The 17,175-nt window shown below is 37.9% G+C and overlaps 1 protein-coding gene across 1 annotated transcript; it reads left to right on the top strand.

Annotated features, from left to right (window-relative positions):
• Positions 1 to 1,981: 1,981 nt before the first annotated feature.
• On the top strand, positions 1,982 to 15,876 carry LOC122137081 (gastrula zinc finger protein XlCGF8.2DB-like). Its single transcript, XM_042722505.1, has 3 exons — positions 1,982 to 2,117; positions 2,521 to 2,715; positions 14,855 to 15,876. Exons 2-3 carry the CDS (start codon positions 2,553 to 2,555, stop codon positions 15,793 to 15,795), a joined length of 1,104 nt encoding a protein of 367 aa, XP_042578439.1. The 5' UTR covers positions 1,982 to 2,117; positions 2,521 to 2,552; the 3' UTR covers positions 15,796 to 15,876.
• The last annotated feature ends 1,299 nt before the right edge of the window (positions 15,877 to 17,175 follow it).

Raw genomic sequence — 17,175 nt, 5'->3', positions numbered from 1 at the left:
GTATTCTGAGACTTACACGATAGATAATGGAACTCCACAAGGAAGTGTATGCAGCCCAGTGTTTTTTAATATTATGATTAATGATATTTTTAGTAATTTTAAGGGTGATATTGGAAGGGCATTATTTGCAGATGACGGGGCAATATGGAAAAGAGGACGTAATATTGAATGTGTGTCCCAAAGATTACAAAAAGCTGTAGATAATGTGGAGGTATGGGCAAATAATTGGAGTGTCGGATTATCTGTGGCTAAAACCCAAGTTATATGTTTTACAAAAGGGAAAAAAGTACCAGAGGTTAAGTTAAAGTTGTATAACCAGGAGTTGGAGCAAGTCTCAGTAGTTAAATATCTTGGTGTATGGATGGAATCCAGATTGACATTTGCAACGCATGCTAAAAAGCTGATCAATAAATGTAAAACAGGAGTAAATATTTTAAGGTGTTTATCTGGGATAGAATGGGGAGCTTGTAGATTGTCTTTGAAAAGAATTTATTCTACATTAATCAGACCAAGTTTAGATTATGGAAGCATTATTTATGGATTTGCAGCTGAAACTACTCTGAAAAAGATTGAAACAATGCAGAGTCAAGCTTTAAGAATATGTTGCGGAGCGTTTAAAACATCCCCATTGCAGCCATGCAGGTAGAAGTTGGGGAAGCTCCTTTACACCTTCGTCGATATACAATGAGAATGAATTATTGGATTAATTTAAAAGGACATAAAGAATGTCATCCAGTAAAGGTGGGATGCTGGGAGCATGGAAATATAAATATTAAAAGCTTTGGGTGGATTGCTGAAAGGGAAGCAGGAGTAGTTGGTATTGCTGATTGTGATGTTAGTCCAACTGTGATAGTATCCAGAATTCCACCATGGTTTTTTCCTATGCCTATTGTAGATTTTCAGATACAAATAAAAATGAAGAATGAGAAAGCTACCCCTAAGAACATTATTGTCCAGCAGTATTTGGATCAGATTTATTCATCATGGTTACATATATACACTGATGGTTCTAAAGAACCTATCTCTGGTAGAACCGCTGCTGCAGTATACATTCCACAATTTCAAATTAGCATTAGGAAAAGAATAACTGATCAGGTATCCGTGTATGCAACTGAATTAATTGCTATAGTGGTAGCCCTTCAGTGGGTAGAGGAGGTAAAACCAAGCTTAGTTGTAATCTGTTCTGACTCTTACGCAGCATTATCTAGTCTTGCAAGTGGATTAAAATCATCAAGGCAAGACATTATATATGAGATTCTTGCAAGTTTGTTAAGAGTAAGTAAAGTAAGCTTGATAAAATTTTTGTGGGTTCCTGCTCATGTGGGAGTGGAGGCTAATGAAGTGGTTGATAAGCTTGCTAAGCAAGCTCTTAAAAATACAGAAATAGATATTCAAGTGACTCGGAGCAAAAATGAAGTTAAAGGGAAAATAAAAGAATTCATGAATAACAAATGGCAAGGGGAATGGAACTGTGATTACAAGGGCAGGTTTATGTATAATATTCAACTGGAAATGGAAGAAATGTTTTTAAGAACAGGAAAGAAGATACAATTATTTCACGCATCCGAATAGGGCATACTAGATTAAATCATTCATTGTTTAAAATAGGAAAACATGAATCAGGTAAATGTATTTTTTGTAATCAGCCCGAAACTATAGAACATGTATTAATGGAATGGTAAATGTAAAAAATATGGAAAAGAAAGGTTAAAACTCATTAATGAAGTTAAAAACATGGGTGTTGAATCATTCAATATGATAAGTCTTTTGAACGAAAACGCAGAAGAAGGATGTATGTTTGTTTTTTTTAATACATTAAAGAAATAAGAATAATTAATAGAATCTAATATATAAGGTTTTTTTTGGGGGGGGGGGGGGGGAGGGGGTTGTCATCTGCCTATCAGTGCTTCACACTCCAGTCCAGTCGGTGGCGGTAAATGCACCAATGGTTTGCCATCCGCCATAAAAAGTTAGTAGAAGAAGAAGAAGAAGAAGGTCTGAATGGGACTTTTATTTTGGTGTGTGGCGACGTGACGTCATAAGGCTGCGCCGCGCTCCTGTAGCTGAGATTCTGCTGAAGAAAGGTTTGTTTTACAACAAACAGAACAACAGAAAAGGTGTGTCTCATTTTATATTTCTATTTCAAATGTTTCTTCTGAGTGTTTGTGAGGCTGGGGAAGGCTTAGCTTTAATTTCATAACAAATCCTTAATCCTCTAATGACTTTAATCAAAGGCTGCTTGCATATTCCCAGTTTTTGTAAAATAAGTGAGAAATAAAATAATTTTGTAATGATTGTACTGTCATATTTATTCTTAAAAATTATGTTTAAGGTTTAAGTCATGACAATTTTGTTTAGAAAAAGAAGTTTATTTTGCTTAATATATTTGTATAACATTATGAAAGCACAAAATTTTGAGCCAAATTGTGCAGCCGTACAAAGAAGCACAACAAACCTTAGGCCAGATTCACAAAACACAGAGAGATCCGTCTGTTAATGATTCTGATCTCAAACACACAGAGAAACTCCTGCTGAAGCACACTGTTATAAAGATGGAGTTTATTAAAGAGGAGAGTGAAGACCTGAAGATTGAAGAAACACTCAAACATGAAGATCTGGAGGATAACCAAACAAAAATGGTGTTTATTAAAGAGGAGACTGAAGACCTGAAGATTGAAGAAGATTTCAGAGTTGAACATGAAGATACACAAACAGGTCAGTTTCATTCTCAAAGTCTTTCTGTGTCATGCGTCTCTTTATCTGTTGTCTGTCTCACAACAGAATTAATGACATATAGTTAATTAATTAAAGAAAAATGGTAAGGAAATAGCCAAACAGAACAACTGTTTTGTGTAACATTAGCCATCTGGGGTCTGAGGTTTATTTCAGCTACTAATAACACACTATTGGCCAACATGTAATTTTTTTTTTGTATTCAGCACAAACTATGTTACAATAATATGAGTAAGATTGAGCTACATGTTTGCATTTTTTTTGCACTCGTATTACTTTTATATCATATTGTTTTATATTATATAGAGCATGAAAACATCATCGCGTTGTAAGAAATTTAGATACAATGAAGTGCCTGTCATATTCAAAATGTTTCACTCGATTTCAAACATTTTAGTCAGGAATTGTAGTTTGTGTCTTCTTTCAGAAACAAACAGTAGCAGAGATGAACTAGAGGTGAAAGCTGGCACTATTAGTGTGATATTGACTAACTTTCTTTCTGTGGTATTTTTATACGTAACTGTATGGGGAGTGTGTGTGTGTGTGTGTGTGTGTCACAGAGAGAGGAGGAGACGATCAACATGAATGGCACGTAGTCTTTCACAAGATATGCTAACTTAGGGACATCATAACTAGCCACCATATTGATTTACAGTCTTAAATATGTCCAGCGTTTATCGGGTTGTGCGTCAGTAATAATGGTGCGTGGGGAAGCACAGTGTTCTGTGTGTAGTTACAGTAAATGAACTAAATGAAGCCTCAAGGGATAATGGTTTGTATTTTTGATTTTTTGTTGTTTGTTTTCTAGTTGATTAAGGAATCCCCTAGAAAATACTTTACAAAAATCTCAAAAGTCAAGGTAATTCAAAATGGCTGAATGTATAACACAGTAGACTGTTATTAACTCTAAATATTCTGCAAAAACAACAGCAGCTTTCAGTCCGTCACCATGATGCAAACATGAAATATCAGACATACAGTAGTAGCTGCAGGTTTATTATTCACTTGCGCTGCTTTTCCATTGTTTGTTTTATGTAAACATGGATGTTTTATTGTTGCGCTCGCTCTCTTACAGCTTCTAATACATGAAACGGCTTTCTAAAAACACTGCGCTCAAGATAAAAGAAGTTCAGTCCCATCTTCTTGCATGTTTTCCATTCCACTGCCCACGTCTCATCTTTATCAACGCAAAAGCTCATTCTGTGTGAATGGCGCCCACTGATCTATAACAGAGAATGTCGCCTAGCGTTATGAGCGGGTCACACGTGAGCGGTTAATCACGTGCACCAGCATGTGGTTGGATCAGTCTTTTCTCTTTACCCTTATCAGTGGCATATTGTGAAAGTGTCTAATTCTGACGTTTGGTAATGTTTCTATCCAAAATCGTGATTCCTCTAATTCAAAAAAATAAAACAATGCAAAACATTAGATTAATGGTGCAGCCCTAATTTCATGTGATTGTCATGTGATATGTGATACTCCAAACTCACTTCATAACGTCAGCCGAGTGTTTGAAATAAATCCTTCTGTGAGATGATGTGGCTTCTTACACAGAATTAGGCACACAACATATTTCATAATATTCTAAGCAGTGATAAAGGCTATATCAATTACAGTCCATTTTTATATACTTCATTATAATGAAAATTATAATAGTATAGCTGCAAGCAGCAATTACAGGACCAAGCACTCCAAAGGCAAAATGAGGAGTTAAGCATGGCTTGGAGCTTCAGACCAAATGCAACAATCAGTAAGAAAAGCAATTTTAGAATGATTGTAATTGAAATGGCTGAAAAATCATAAATACAATCTCTGGTAATATGATTAAATGGCTTATCACTTAAGCGAAAAAACTTGACTTGGCATGAGCCAAGGAATCAGAGGAAAAAATAATTTTCCTTTGCCTTACGGTTCAAAAGTTATTAGCATAAACATTAGTGAAATTTTGTTGGCGCTAGAGAGTTTATCAGTGTGGCAAATTTCACAACTTTCACGCAATCGGTTCTATGGGCTGCCATAGATTCAAGAGTGGAAGAAGAATAACGCCAATGGATACAATAGCTGATTGGCTCCTAATTGTAGTAAAAAATCCGATAAATGATATATTGTCGTTGTCGTGTGTTTATTAGTCAAGCTGAATCAATGAAAGCAGTTAAATCTGTTTATTCAGCTACCGCTACAGGGATTTCCCACTAGATTTCTTCTGCGGGGAGAGCACCATCTGGCCTTCGGATCGGCATTAACGACTGATCACAGAACTGTGCTTCACTGACAAGATGCTCACGACAATCACAGCTTTTGCCTAATCACAATTGTGATTTCATTCTGATTTATCGTGCAGCCCTACATTAAATTCAAATTAATCAAATTCGGAAAAATTGCCCAGCGAACAGGCAGAGGTGAATGAACAGCACTTTCATGACATTTAAGTTCTCAGCTGTAATGCGATATCTTATATCATATCATTACTACTGATAGACCACAACAAACCAACCACCTGCACCAAAACTTGCAACCGTGTTGTAGGGAAATGCATTTCTGTGTAGTCACACAGAGGAAATGAGCACCTATGACCAATGTCTGTGAATGGCACCAATGAGGAAAGACAGAAGTGATACTACTTCAAGCATAATACCGCAATTATATTTTATGCATACTATGGCGCAGTAATTAGATTGAACAAGTGCTTCCACATGAATAAATGCAGAGATGCACTCATAACTAGATGCCATAGAATCATGCCTCTCCAGCCCCGGCAGCCAGTTACACACTCCGGAGCCGGAGGATTTCAGAGGCACGATTCTACGTTAGATTCCGTGACATACCTTTGCTTTTCAAAACAGAAGTAAGAAATTGCTCCGAAAGATGCAAAAATAACCAATTTCCAATTACTGATAAACTTTTATTCCTATTAATGTTTCCAGTGTCGTGGAACCTGCACACATCTGTTCACATCTCAAAAAGTGTATTCTGGGGTTTCATGACCCTCTAGCCACTCCTTTGTTGCCTTAGCGGTATGTTTTGGGTCACTGTCATACTGGATTTGGGTCATATACATACTGAAGGCGAGCTTCAGACCAAGGTGGTTTTTTTTTGTTTGTTTTTTTCTCCCAATAATCACACCAACAGTTTCCTCACCAAGCTTCTTGCTGATTGTCTTGTAGCACATTCCAGCATTGTGCAGGTCTACAGTCTTTCTGGCATCCTTTGATAGCTCTTTGGTTGAGGGTTTACAGTATTTTTAGTGGTATAATTTGATGTGTCTTTTGTTTTTTTTGTGGTTGTGTATTTCTATAGAGTACAGTGCCAATCCTGCTCCAACACACCTGCCTGTAATTATCAAGTGTTCCTCAACCAGTGCTGGCTTCAATTTAGGTCGACTTAATATAACATCTCATTATGTGGATATCAAGTGTGCAGCCCTTTATCCTACCCCTCAAATTCGCAGGATAAGACATGTTCAGTTTGGGTTGGGACCTGTAGATCATCATCTATTAATATTTATTGGGGGTCCCACAAGGATTGATTCTGGGTCCAACTCTTTCCATAGAGCATGATGCCTGTTCATCTTTCTTCCATTTGACAATTAGTTGGACTGAAGTCAAAGGGTGATTGGCTAAAAAATTTCAAGTCTGAAAAAAATCTTTAACTCTCTGAGGGTTAAATCAAACTCATCCTTTTTAGAAAGAGTCAGTATGTCAAAAGAAAATTGTTGATAGTCCCTAAGTCCTTGTTTAGCTGGTTCAAGTGTGTTTGATCATGGGTGGAGCTAAACTCTGCACTTCCTGAGATTGACAGCCCTGGTGTCAGGGAAACTCACTCCAAAATTACAGACACAAAGCATTGCCTTCAATTAGTCACGGAATTTGCAAATTTTTGAAATAATGATTCAAAAGTAAAACAGCACAATTAATCATATCTTTATATGGACTAACGTATGTGAATGTTAAAGCTAAAAATGCTTGCTATTAAAATCTTAAGTCTTTATGTTCTGTTTGTCTGTGTGAATGAGCACCACATCAGCATGTGTGATGCTTGTGGTGTTTTCGGCGTCTGTTTCACTATATTATGTCATGGACACATGAACTTCATCTGCAAAGCTGATACGAGAGTTACTTTATGAACATTTCAGTTTAATTTGTTGGGCTACAAAAAATCACAACTGTTTTGCTGCAGCAGAGACTAGAAAAACATTATACTGAAATGTATGTGATATAACACTCATAATTGACAAATAATAATAATAACAAAAAAAAGGTGTTTTTAGACGTTTTTTTGAAAAATGGTTAAAGACTCAGCTGCTTGAATTGAGAAATGCAGGTCATTCCATCAACTAGGAACAGTCCAGAAAAAGGTCAGTGAGAGTGATTTTGAGCCTCTTTGAGATGGCACCACAAGGCATTGTTCATTTGCAGAACGTAAGCTTCTGGAGAGCGCATAACTCTGAACTAGCGAGTTTAGGTATATTGGTGCAGAGCCAGTGGTTATCCTGAAGGCAAACATCAGTAGCTTGAATTTGATGTGAGCGGCTATTGGCAGTCAGTGTAAACTGATGAAGAGAGGTGAAATGTGAGCTTTCTTCGACTCGTTGAAGACAACTCTAGCTGCCGCATTCTGGATCAGTTGCAGAGGCTTGATAGTACGTCAAGTCAAGTCACCTTTATTTAAATAGCGCTTTTAACAATACAGATCATGTCAAAGCAACTGAACAACATTAATTAGGAAAGTATTGTGTCAATAATACAATGACAATAGTAAACACTCATTTTTCAGTTAAAGGCAGTTCATCATTGAATTCAGTGATGTCATCATCCAGCTCAGTTCAGTTTAAATAGTATCTTTGTAATCAAGTCAACTATATCGCTGGAAATGAAGTGTCCCCAACTAAGCAAGCCAGAGGAACCAAAACTCCATCGGTGACAGATTGGAGAAAAAACCTTGGGAGAAACCAGACTCAGTCAGGGGGTCAGTTCTTCTCTGGCCAGAAACCAGCAGTTCAATTCCAGGCTGCAGGAAAGTCAGATTGTGCAGAGGACTCAACTGATGCCTGTGGTCTTGTCCCGGTGGTCGTCTGAGACAAGATTTTTACAGGGGATCTGTCTCTGGGGCTCTAGTCCTGTTCTCCGCTGTCTTTCAGGGCTGTAGAGGTCCTTTCTAGGTGCTGATCCACCATCTGGTCTGGATACGTACTGGATCCGGGTGACTGCAGTGACCATCTGATCTGGATACAGACTGGATCTGGTGGCTACGGTGACCTTGGAGTAAGACAGAAACAGACTAATATGAACGTAGATGCCATTCTTCTAACGATGTAGCACGTACATCGGGTGTTATGGGAAGTGTTCCCGGTTCTGTTTTATCTAATTAATGCAGCCTAAAAATCCTTTAACGGATTGGATATTAGAAGCGTATTAGTGTGTTATGTGTAAGCCAGGTTAAAGAGATGGGTCTTTAATCTAGATTTAAACTGACAGAGTGCATACCTGTCAACATTTGGATACCGAAATCCGGGATACTCCAGGGGGCGGGCGCGGTTTTTTTTTGGGGGGGTGGGGCGGGACTCGACAGATGGGGATTGGGTTTGGGTCGGGTAAGAGGCAAGTTAAATACACATAAGTAAATACATAATGCATAATTATTAATAAGAATTATTGTGATAATGAGACTTATTCATGTTTCTTTTTTCTTTATCTTTATTATAACAAATTTTATATTACATAAAAGGAAACAATGTGGTGCATGTGGAACATGTAACAAGAAATTTCATGTACTTGAAGTACATGGAAACACCTTCATGTTATAAACGCTAGGACACACCTTCATGTTATAAACGTTAGGAAACACTTTCATGTTAAATACATGAGGTAAAGTAGGCTACTGCATGTATTCAACATGAAGGCGTTTCCTAGCCTTTCTTACATCCAGAATTATAATTATAAGTAGCAGACTTAGATAAAGTTTGAAATCGCGGGTGTGCCCCTTTGTGCCTCCACAGCGCGATTGTGCCGTTGGGATTTATTGTGCTGCGTTACGTCGTTTTTCCCACCGTGTCCGATACTGAAATCAGTGCGACATACTTTGCAAAAAGCGTGGGAATTGTCGATGCTGCTTCGTGATAAGAAATTAAATTCATCCGACCAGCTGTTGTTATATTTGCAGCTATATTTAGTTTTTTCGCTGTAGCATCACCAGAGCTTTCTAATGCCATTTTTAGTGACGCTTGATTCAAATTCCCCCGTCTACCTGCGCAGATATCAACTGCGCAACAGAGCTGTAGGTTGCCAGGTTGAGGTCACAAATGGGTTCAAAATTGTATGATGTATCTATTGTGTGAGTAGGATGCGTTTCATACAAGATCTGGCAACTGGACAACCTTGAAATAATGTATTGATGTGATTATTCATATAACGAGGTAGGGCCATACAAATTACGGGAGTTTCCCGGGAGAAATAACGAAACGGGAGGTGGGCGGGAGATGGGTGTGAAATACGGGAGACTCCCGGGAAAAACGGGAGTGTTGACAGGTATGACAGAGTGTGTCTGCCTCCCAAACAATGTTAGCTAGGTTATTCCAGAGTTTAGGTGCTAAATAGGAAAAGGATCTGCTGCCAGCTGTTGATTTTGATATTCTAGGTATTATCAAATTGCCAGAGTTTTGAGAACGCAGCAGATGTGGAGGACTATAATGTAACAAGAGCTCGTTCAAATACTGAGGTGCTAAACCATTCAGGGCTTTATAAGTAGTAAGCAAGATTTTAAAATCTATACGATGTTTGATAGGGAGCCAGTGCAGTGTTGACAGAACCAGGCTAATATGATCATACTTCCTGGTTCTAGTAAGAACACTAGGTGCTGCATTTTGGACCAGCTGGAGTTTAAGCATGCAGAACAACCACCCAATAAAGCTTTACAATAATCTAACCTTGGGGTCATGAATGCATGGATTAACATTTCTGCATTTGACATTGAGAGCATAGGTTGTAATTTAGATATATTTTTGAGATGGAAAAATGCAGTTTTACAAATGCATCAGATGTGGCTTTCTAAGGAAAGATTGCTATCAAATAGCACACCTAGGTTCCTAAAGGATGACGAAGAATTGAAAGAGCAGCCATCAAGTCTTAAACAGCATTCTAGGTTATTACATGCAGAGTTTTTGGGTCCTATAATTAACATCACTGTGTTCTTCAAAATTTTTTTTATATTGAGTATGCATTCCACTAATTTTTCAAATTGGTATGTTTCACCGGGCCATGAAGAAATATAGAGCTGAGTATCATCAGCATAACAGTGAAAGCTAACACCGTGTTTCTTGATGATATCTCCCAAGGGTAATATGTAAAGCGTAACGGCCCTAGCACTGAGCCTTGAGGTACTCCATACTGCACTTGTGAGCAATATGATACCTCTTCATTCACTGCTACGAATTGATGGCGGTCATATAAGTACGATTTATGCACTTCCATTAATGCCAACAAAGTTTTCTAGTCTATGCAAAAGAATGTTGTGGTCAATAGTGTCGAACTCAGCGCTAAGATCCAATAGCACTAATATAGAGATACAGCCACGATCAGATGATAAGAGCAGGTCATTTGTAACTCTAATTAGACCAGTCTCAATACTATGATACGGTCTAAATCCTGACTGGAAATCTTCACATATACCATTTTTCTCTAAGAAGGAATATAATTGTGAGGATACTACCTTTTCTAGTATCTTGGACAGAAAAGGGAGAATCAAGATCGGTTTGTAATTAACTAGTTTTTTGGGGTCAATTTGAGTTTTTTTTTTTTTTTTTTTTTTTTTAAAGGCTTAATAACAGCCAGTTTGAAGGTTTTGGGGACATGTTCTAATGACAATGAGCAATTAATAATAGTCAGAAGAGGATCTATGACTTCTGGAAGCACCTCTTTTAGGAGCTTAGATGGAATGGGGTCTAACATACATGTTGGTTTAGATGATTTAACAAGTTTATACAATTCTTCCTCTCCTATAGTAGAAAATGAGTGGAATTGTTCCTCTTGTGATCTATAGCATGCTATCTGATGCGATACTACAGCTGATGGCTGCATGGTTACAATTTTATCTCTTAATAGTATCGATCTTAGAAGTAGTTCATAAAGTCATTACTGCTGTGCTGTTGGGAAATGTCAACACTTGTTGATGCTTTATTTTTCGTTAATTTAGCCACTGTATTAAATAAATTCCATGGGGTTATGTTTGTTTTCTTCTAAAAGAGACTAAAAGTAATCAGATCTAGCAGTTTATAATGCTTTTCTGTAGGATAGGTTACTTTCCCACCAAGCAAAAGGAAATACCTCTAGTTTTGTTTTTCTCCAGCTGCGCTCCATGCTACATCCAGTCTGGAGAGGACAAAAGCTTGGACAAGGAGTTGTGTGGCCTTCTTTGATACGAAGGGTCTTATCTTTATAATGTGGTAAAAGGCAAATCTGCAAGATCAGACCATAGTGGCAATATGGTATGTGAAGCTTAACTGATCATCTATCACAACTCCATGGTTCCTGGCTGTCCTGGAAAGAGCTATGGTGGACGAACCTAGCTGTATAGAGTAGTTGTGATGAAGTGCATGGTTGGATGAGACAATGAGCAGTTCTGTCTTAGCAAGGTTGAGTTGAAGGGGATGGTCCTGCATCCAGTCAGAAAGGCTGCAATTTGAACAGCTACTGTTGGATTATCTTGTTGGAATGAGAAGTAGAGGTGAGTGTCTTCAGCTTAGCAGTGATAAGAAAAGCCATGCTTCTGAATAACAGATCCTAATGATGACATGTAGATGGAGAAGAGAAGTGGTCCAAGTACTAAACCTTGAGGAACCCCAGCAGCAAGATTTGTGACTTAAAACCTCACCCCTACAAGACATCCTGGTGGACCTACCTGAGATGTAGATCAGATAATTTTTTATCTTTGTTGCAACTTACAAAGTCTAGTTCTTTCCATTTTTTTTCAATAACAACTGGGAAATTTGTCTGAATATCAGGCCTTGGTGTTTTTTTTTTTTTTTTAAAACAAAACCCCAACACCTACTAAAAACCTACTTGGTTATTTTCTGAACTTCATTCATAGATTCCATTCTTGTTAAATCCAGGGACCAGCTGTATATTTGTAACCACCCACAGGATCCCAACACAAATCTGTTCAGTGCAGTGCTCTACTGCATGTTTTTATAATGGGTAGTATTTTACTTTAACATTTATCTGTTTGGCAGATGCTGTTATCCAAAGTGACTTGCAATTGAGGAATACTTTAAGCAATTTCACTTAAGTTGGCAATAAACATGAGAAAAGTGTCCAATACACAAGGTTTCAGTCATCGTTCAAATAGCAAAAGCTAGGACAGGAAAGGAATAAGGATAAAAGGGAACAGAAAATGTGAAGGATTGTGAGGGATTTGGCTGTCCTGATGGAGTCGGTTAGGTCCTTCCACCAACAGGGTTCAGTGGAAGTGAACGTCCTGGAGAGCGATTTTGTGCCTTTCTGTAATGGGACCTGGAGCCACCGCTTGTTAATCGACTGCAGGTGTCTGGAGGGGATGTAGATGCTTAGGAGAGAGTGGAGGTAGTGGGTGAGGAGGCTGTAGCTGTTCTGTAAGCAAGCACCTCTTGAACTTGATGCAAGCTGCGACTTTATTTTTTTATTTTTTTTTTGCATAGCTTGCCAGAGATCTACAGCTCTGTGTAGTAAATGCTGCTCCATCTGAAAGCAGGTGATGGAGATTTACCACTAATCACAGGACTGGCTTTACTGACGAGATGTGCATGACAATCGCCTTTGATTAATCATGCAGCCATAATGGCATAGAATTCAAAAAAAGTGTTGTCGAGGTTATAAGAGCATGGGAGGTATTTCCAGCTTTTGGAAATGAGGAGAACTGTACCCCCACCTCTCTCAACCTGTTGTGGGGGGAGATAAGTTGTCTTTACACTCATAGGTCTTCACACAAGTAGGGGTGTGACGGTTAGTATATAACCGTGAGACCGGCGGTTATAGTTGAACACCGTCATTAGAACTCTATAACCGCCAAAACCGTGTCATTAAAATATTTTTTACAAACATTTTTTATCAAAAATTTATTTTCATTTTTTAGATAGGATCATAAGATGCGCAATATGTCGGGAGACATGGTTTTTACCACTTAATGAAGTTTTGTAAATCGTCAGACATGATATTTACCACTTCATTAAATTTTGGTTTGTAGAAAACCCTTCTTAAAAACAAATTTCGTTTTGTACAAATTTTATCTTAATTTTAATAAATGTTTCATCAACCAATTGCATGTATTTTAATAAATAAAAAGCAAATATAGCAGACAGTGATAACCGTGACATGGAAGCGCCAGCGCGCCGCGTTCACTTGCACTGCACTGTGAACTAGAGCGCATCTCATCGTAAATGAAACTCAGCGTAGGCCTATGCCTCATACATTAGCATTAAATATCTTTGCTGCATCCTTTCTAGAACAGACAATGGCTTTTTTTTTGCGGCTCGCATCAGCAAAGCATTGCATCGTCCATAGACTGCAAAACAATCAGCGGATGGCGGGCGGGTGCGGCTTTGAAATTTGCTCAAAAATCCGTTGGCGCGGATGATGAGTTTTTGTGATGTGGTTGCGGATGAAATAATACCCCATCTGCGTATCTCTATCGATAACAACATTTAACACTACACAAATATTAATTAATTTTTTTTAATTTAGGCGATTAATTTCCCATAGTGACATAGGACTGAGGTGCCAGATCCAATAAAAAATGTTCCGGATCCAACGTCGGAGGTGACGGAACATGTTCCGGCTCAAATTAAAACTTCGTGAAGAAAGGTAAAACCGATGGATCTCGTTGCGAAAAAAATGTTACATCGCCTATATGGGCACATTTCGGGTTTAAACCAGATGGCAACGGAAAACCAGAAAATCTTGATGAGCCTGTGTGCAGAATATGTGGAAAAAAACTGTATTTGTTACAAGTAGCCTACTGTTTTAAAAGGTTTTGTTTACTGTGTGTGATTTATTTAAAACAAAGCATGTTCATTGCAAAGTTTTTTTTTTGTTTTTTTTTTTGTTAAGGATTTGTTCACTGTGTGTGATTCATTTAATGGAAAGCACATTCACTGCTAGTTGTCTTGCTGTTAATTTTAAGGGCCGATACATAGTCAACGCGAGCAAGCAATGCGAGCGACACGCTCCTTTTCATAGTCTAAACAGTGGACGCAAGTGTCACGGGCGATGCGTGTATGCAATACACCGCTCACGCAACAGGGGGTAGTAGAGTCGGGTCGCGTGATATTCAGATCACAATGACAACTGAAGAGGAGTGCATTCTATTGCTGATTTTACATCGGCGGCAACAAAGGCACCGCAGAGATAGGCGGTGGTATGTTATACGTATAAGCTCGCATAATTTTTCCTCTTCGCCCGCCATTGTATTCAAACCAAAAAACTAAATATAGCTGCAAATATAACATTGTATTCCCCCCCCCCCGACGGTTATGTTATAAACCGTCACATTTGACTCACGTCATAACCGTCATCACCAATTCTGAAACCGGCACACCCCTACACACAAGGAGGGCTGATTCTTCTGCGCCAGTGAACAAACTCCACCTAAATACAGCGATAACTCACTTGAGTGAAAACCGCTGTACACGCTTTCTAGCAAAGCCTATAGTTTCAGTTGTCTCGAAATCTCAACTAAATGGGGTACAGTTTGCCACTTAACCACAAATTTTCAGCTGTAACCGATTACAGCTAATGGCAAACAACATGCACAATCAGCATAAACTTTTAAATAAAATAAGATGTAAACGTATTAATCCTCCTGACTAACTGAAATTTATTCTAAATTATGGAAAACAGAAAACTGGTATTAAGCAAAACACATGCTCTTGTTGTGTCTGCTGACAAAACGTTTATTTGATATTTGTTGGCATTTGGGATGTGTCATGGAGAAAGCAAAGACTTAAGGACTTGAGGTTCTGAGATTACAGGTTACACTTTTTCAACATGTAGCATACATGTTGTTGAATTTGATGTTCTAAATGTCTATATGTTTTCATGTCTTGCTTTGTGCCAATAAACTGGTCTTTACTTGTTTTTGTTTCTCTTCACCCTAGACCTGATGACACTGAAAGAGAAGAGTCGAGAACTGAATGAAACCGAAGAAAAAAGTCAGACTGAGAAATGTCATGATGTCACGGCTGAGGAAAAATCTTTTAGTTACTCTCAGACTCGTAAAAGAGAAACTAGAAAGCGTAAAGTCCAGACGAGAGTTCACACTAAAGAGAGACCGTTCACCTGTCAACGCTGTGGAAAGAGTTTTAGTGGAACACAAGGCCTTACAAGCCACTTACAAATCCACAAACACAAACCTTATACCTGCAAACAGTGTGGGAAGTGTTTCAAACTAAAAGGATGTCTTAAGACTCACATGAGAGTTCACACCAGAGGCAATCCTCACACCTGCAAACTGTGTGGGAAGAGTTGCACATCAAATGCTAATCTGATGATTCACATGATCGTTCACACAGAAGAGCCTCACACCTGCAGAATGTGTGGGAAGGGATTCACAGAAAATGGCCATCTGATGAATCACATGAGAGTTCACACTGGAGAGAAGTGTTTTAGATGTCATGCATGTGAAATAATTTTCGCTGACAAGATTCACCTTAAGAATCATGTACAAAATCACATTGGGGAGAGGCCTTGCATGTGCCATCACTGTGGAAAAAGTTTCACAAACAAAAAATATCTTCAGTCTCACATAAAAATTCACACTGGAGAGAAGCCTTTCACCTGCCCTCAGTGTGGAAAGAGCTTCATGTTTAAAGGAAAACTTCAGCTGCACATGAGAGTTCACACTGGAGAGAGGCCTTTCACCTGCCCTCAGTGTGAAAAGAGCTTCACAGCTAAAGGAAGCCTTAAAGATCACATTAGACTTCACACTGGAGAGAAGCCTTACAAGTGTGCTCAGTGTGACATCAGTTTCACATATAACAAAAGCCTGAAACAGCACTTGCAAACGCATTCTGGAAATAATTCCTCGTTTCCAATGTGACAAAAGGTTTAGAAATAATACATTCACTTACTGGTGTAATAAAAACAGCAGACTTACAAATATATGAAAAGTAATTCAGTTGTGACCCTGTTTGTGTTTTTTATTTAAAAAAGTACTCATACAAAAAGTTTGTTCAAGACCACTGTTAGTATACTTTTCAAATAAAAATAAAAATAGAAAGTAATCGCCTCCCCTAAAAATAATTACATTTTGTTGCTAAAATAGAGGACACAGTTTTTGTTTTATCCAGCTGTATTTACTGTAGTATTAATAGCTACAGTTTAGTTTAAACAAAAATGATCAAAGAAAGTGTAAATAAAATAAAAGAAAGGTACAAAAGATTTATTTATATAAGTTCAGGAGTGTTAATGCTGCTTGATTTTGTTTGTTTGTTCTCCCTTATCTTAATAGGTAGATAAAGTAGGACGTAAATTTGAGTAGTATTTTTTGTATTATTCAAAATGGTTTGTCTGATTTATCTTGTCTGATTGTGATTTGGTATTTTGGTAAATACTGAGGGTAGGATCTGATAAGCCTAGGCCCTAGGGCTTCTACTTATCCCTTTTCAAACAGGTTCAGTATGATTTAAAAATTTAGTTTAGTTTATTTTATAGCGTTTATTTGTTATTCATTTGTATATTTTGTGCTTTCCTTCTTTTTTTAATAGTTAAAAATTTCATTCATTCATACAAGCGGCGATCATCGGGGTCCAAGCACAACCCATTGGGCAATTGATGTTGAAAAGACCACAAAAAACAGGTCAAATATTCAAATGTTAAAAACCTGAAAAGACATTGCTTTGATGTAAATTTAACGTCAAACAAATTGGCCTACTTAAACATTAAACCAATTTTACTGTAGGATTACATTCCTAATATCACCTAGTTACCACTGGAAGAATTTGCTGTCCAAAGGGAATTTAAAATGATGTTACAGCATCATCATCAGTGACTAATATTTGACATCAAAGTAATATCAAGTTGTCCACTGGGAAATGCCGCGTATAGAGGATACAGTTTAGTTACAATGGCCATGTCTCTTTTCAAACATAATACTAGTAGGCCTATTTAAGTGTCTTTCTATGTAAGTATTATTTTATCTCCGTTTTCTTTGAAAACTGATCTGTTAAACCATTTACACCGATTTGAAACTACAAGATCTAAAATAATTTGTTGTCTTGTGCCTTCCTCAGGTGGACAACATTAGAGTCACGTCCTTCATCTCTTATTTCCATTGATGTAAATTGCTGACATTTTATAAATTGTTGTAAGCAGCAATCAGGGCATCAGAAATTCATGAAGGTTGGCATGAGTACACTTGAAAGCAGCAATATGTAGGCTACTGTAATAAAAAGAGGCAACCTTTTAATTTAACTGCTAT

Source organism: Cyprinus carpio, chromosome B4, assembly GCF_018340385.1.
Source record: "Cyprinus carpio isolate SPL01 chromosome B4, ASM1834038v1, whole genome shotgun sequence".
Taxonomy (NCBI): Eukaryota; Metazoa; Chordata; class Actinopteri; order Cypriniformes; family Cyprinidae; genus Cyprinus; species Cyprinus carpio.
Note: the sequence above shows the minus strand (reverse complement) of the source record. Positions and strands in the feature narration are given on the sequence as shown.

What these genes read in the sequence shown, in the direction of transcription:
- LOC122137081 (XM_042722505.1), top strand. Translation starts at nt 2,553, where the DNA reads ATGGAGTTTATTAAAGAGGAGAGTGAAGACCTGAAGATTGAAGAAACA. An exon ending in ACATGAAGATACACAAACAG is followed by an intron (nt 2,716 to 14,854) that starts GTCAGTTTCATT and finishes TCTTCACCCTAG; the next exon opens with ACCTGATGACACTGAAAGAG.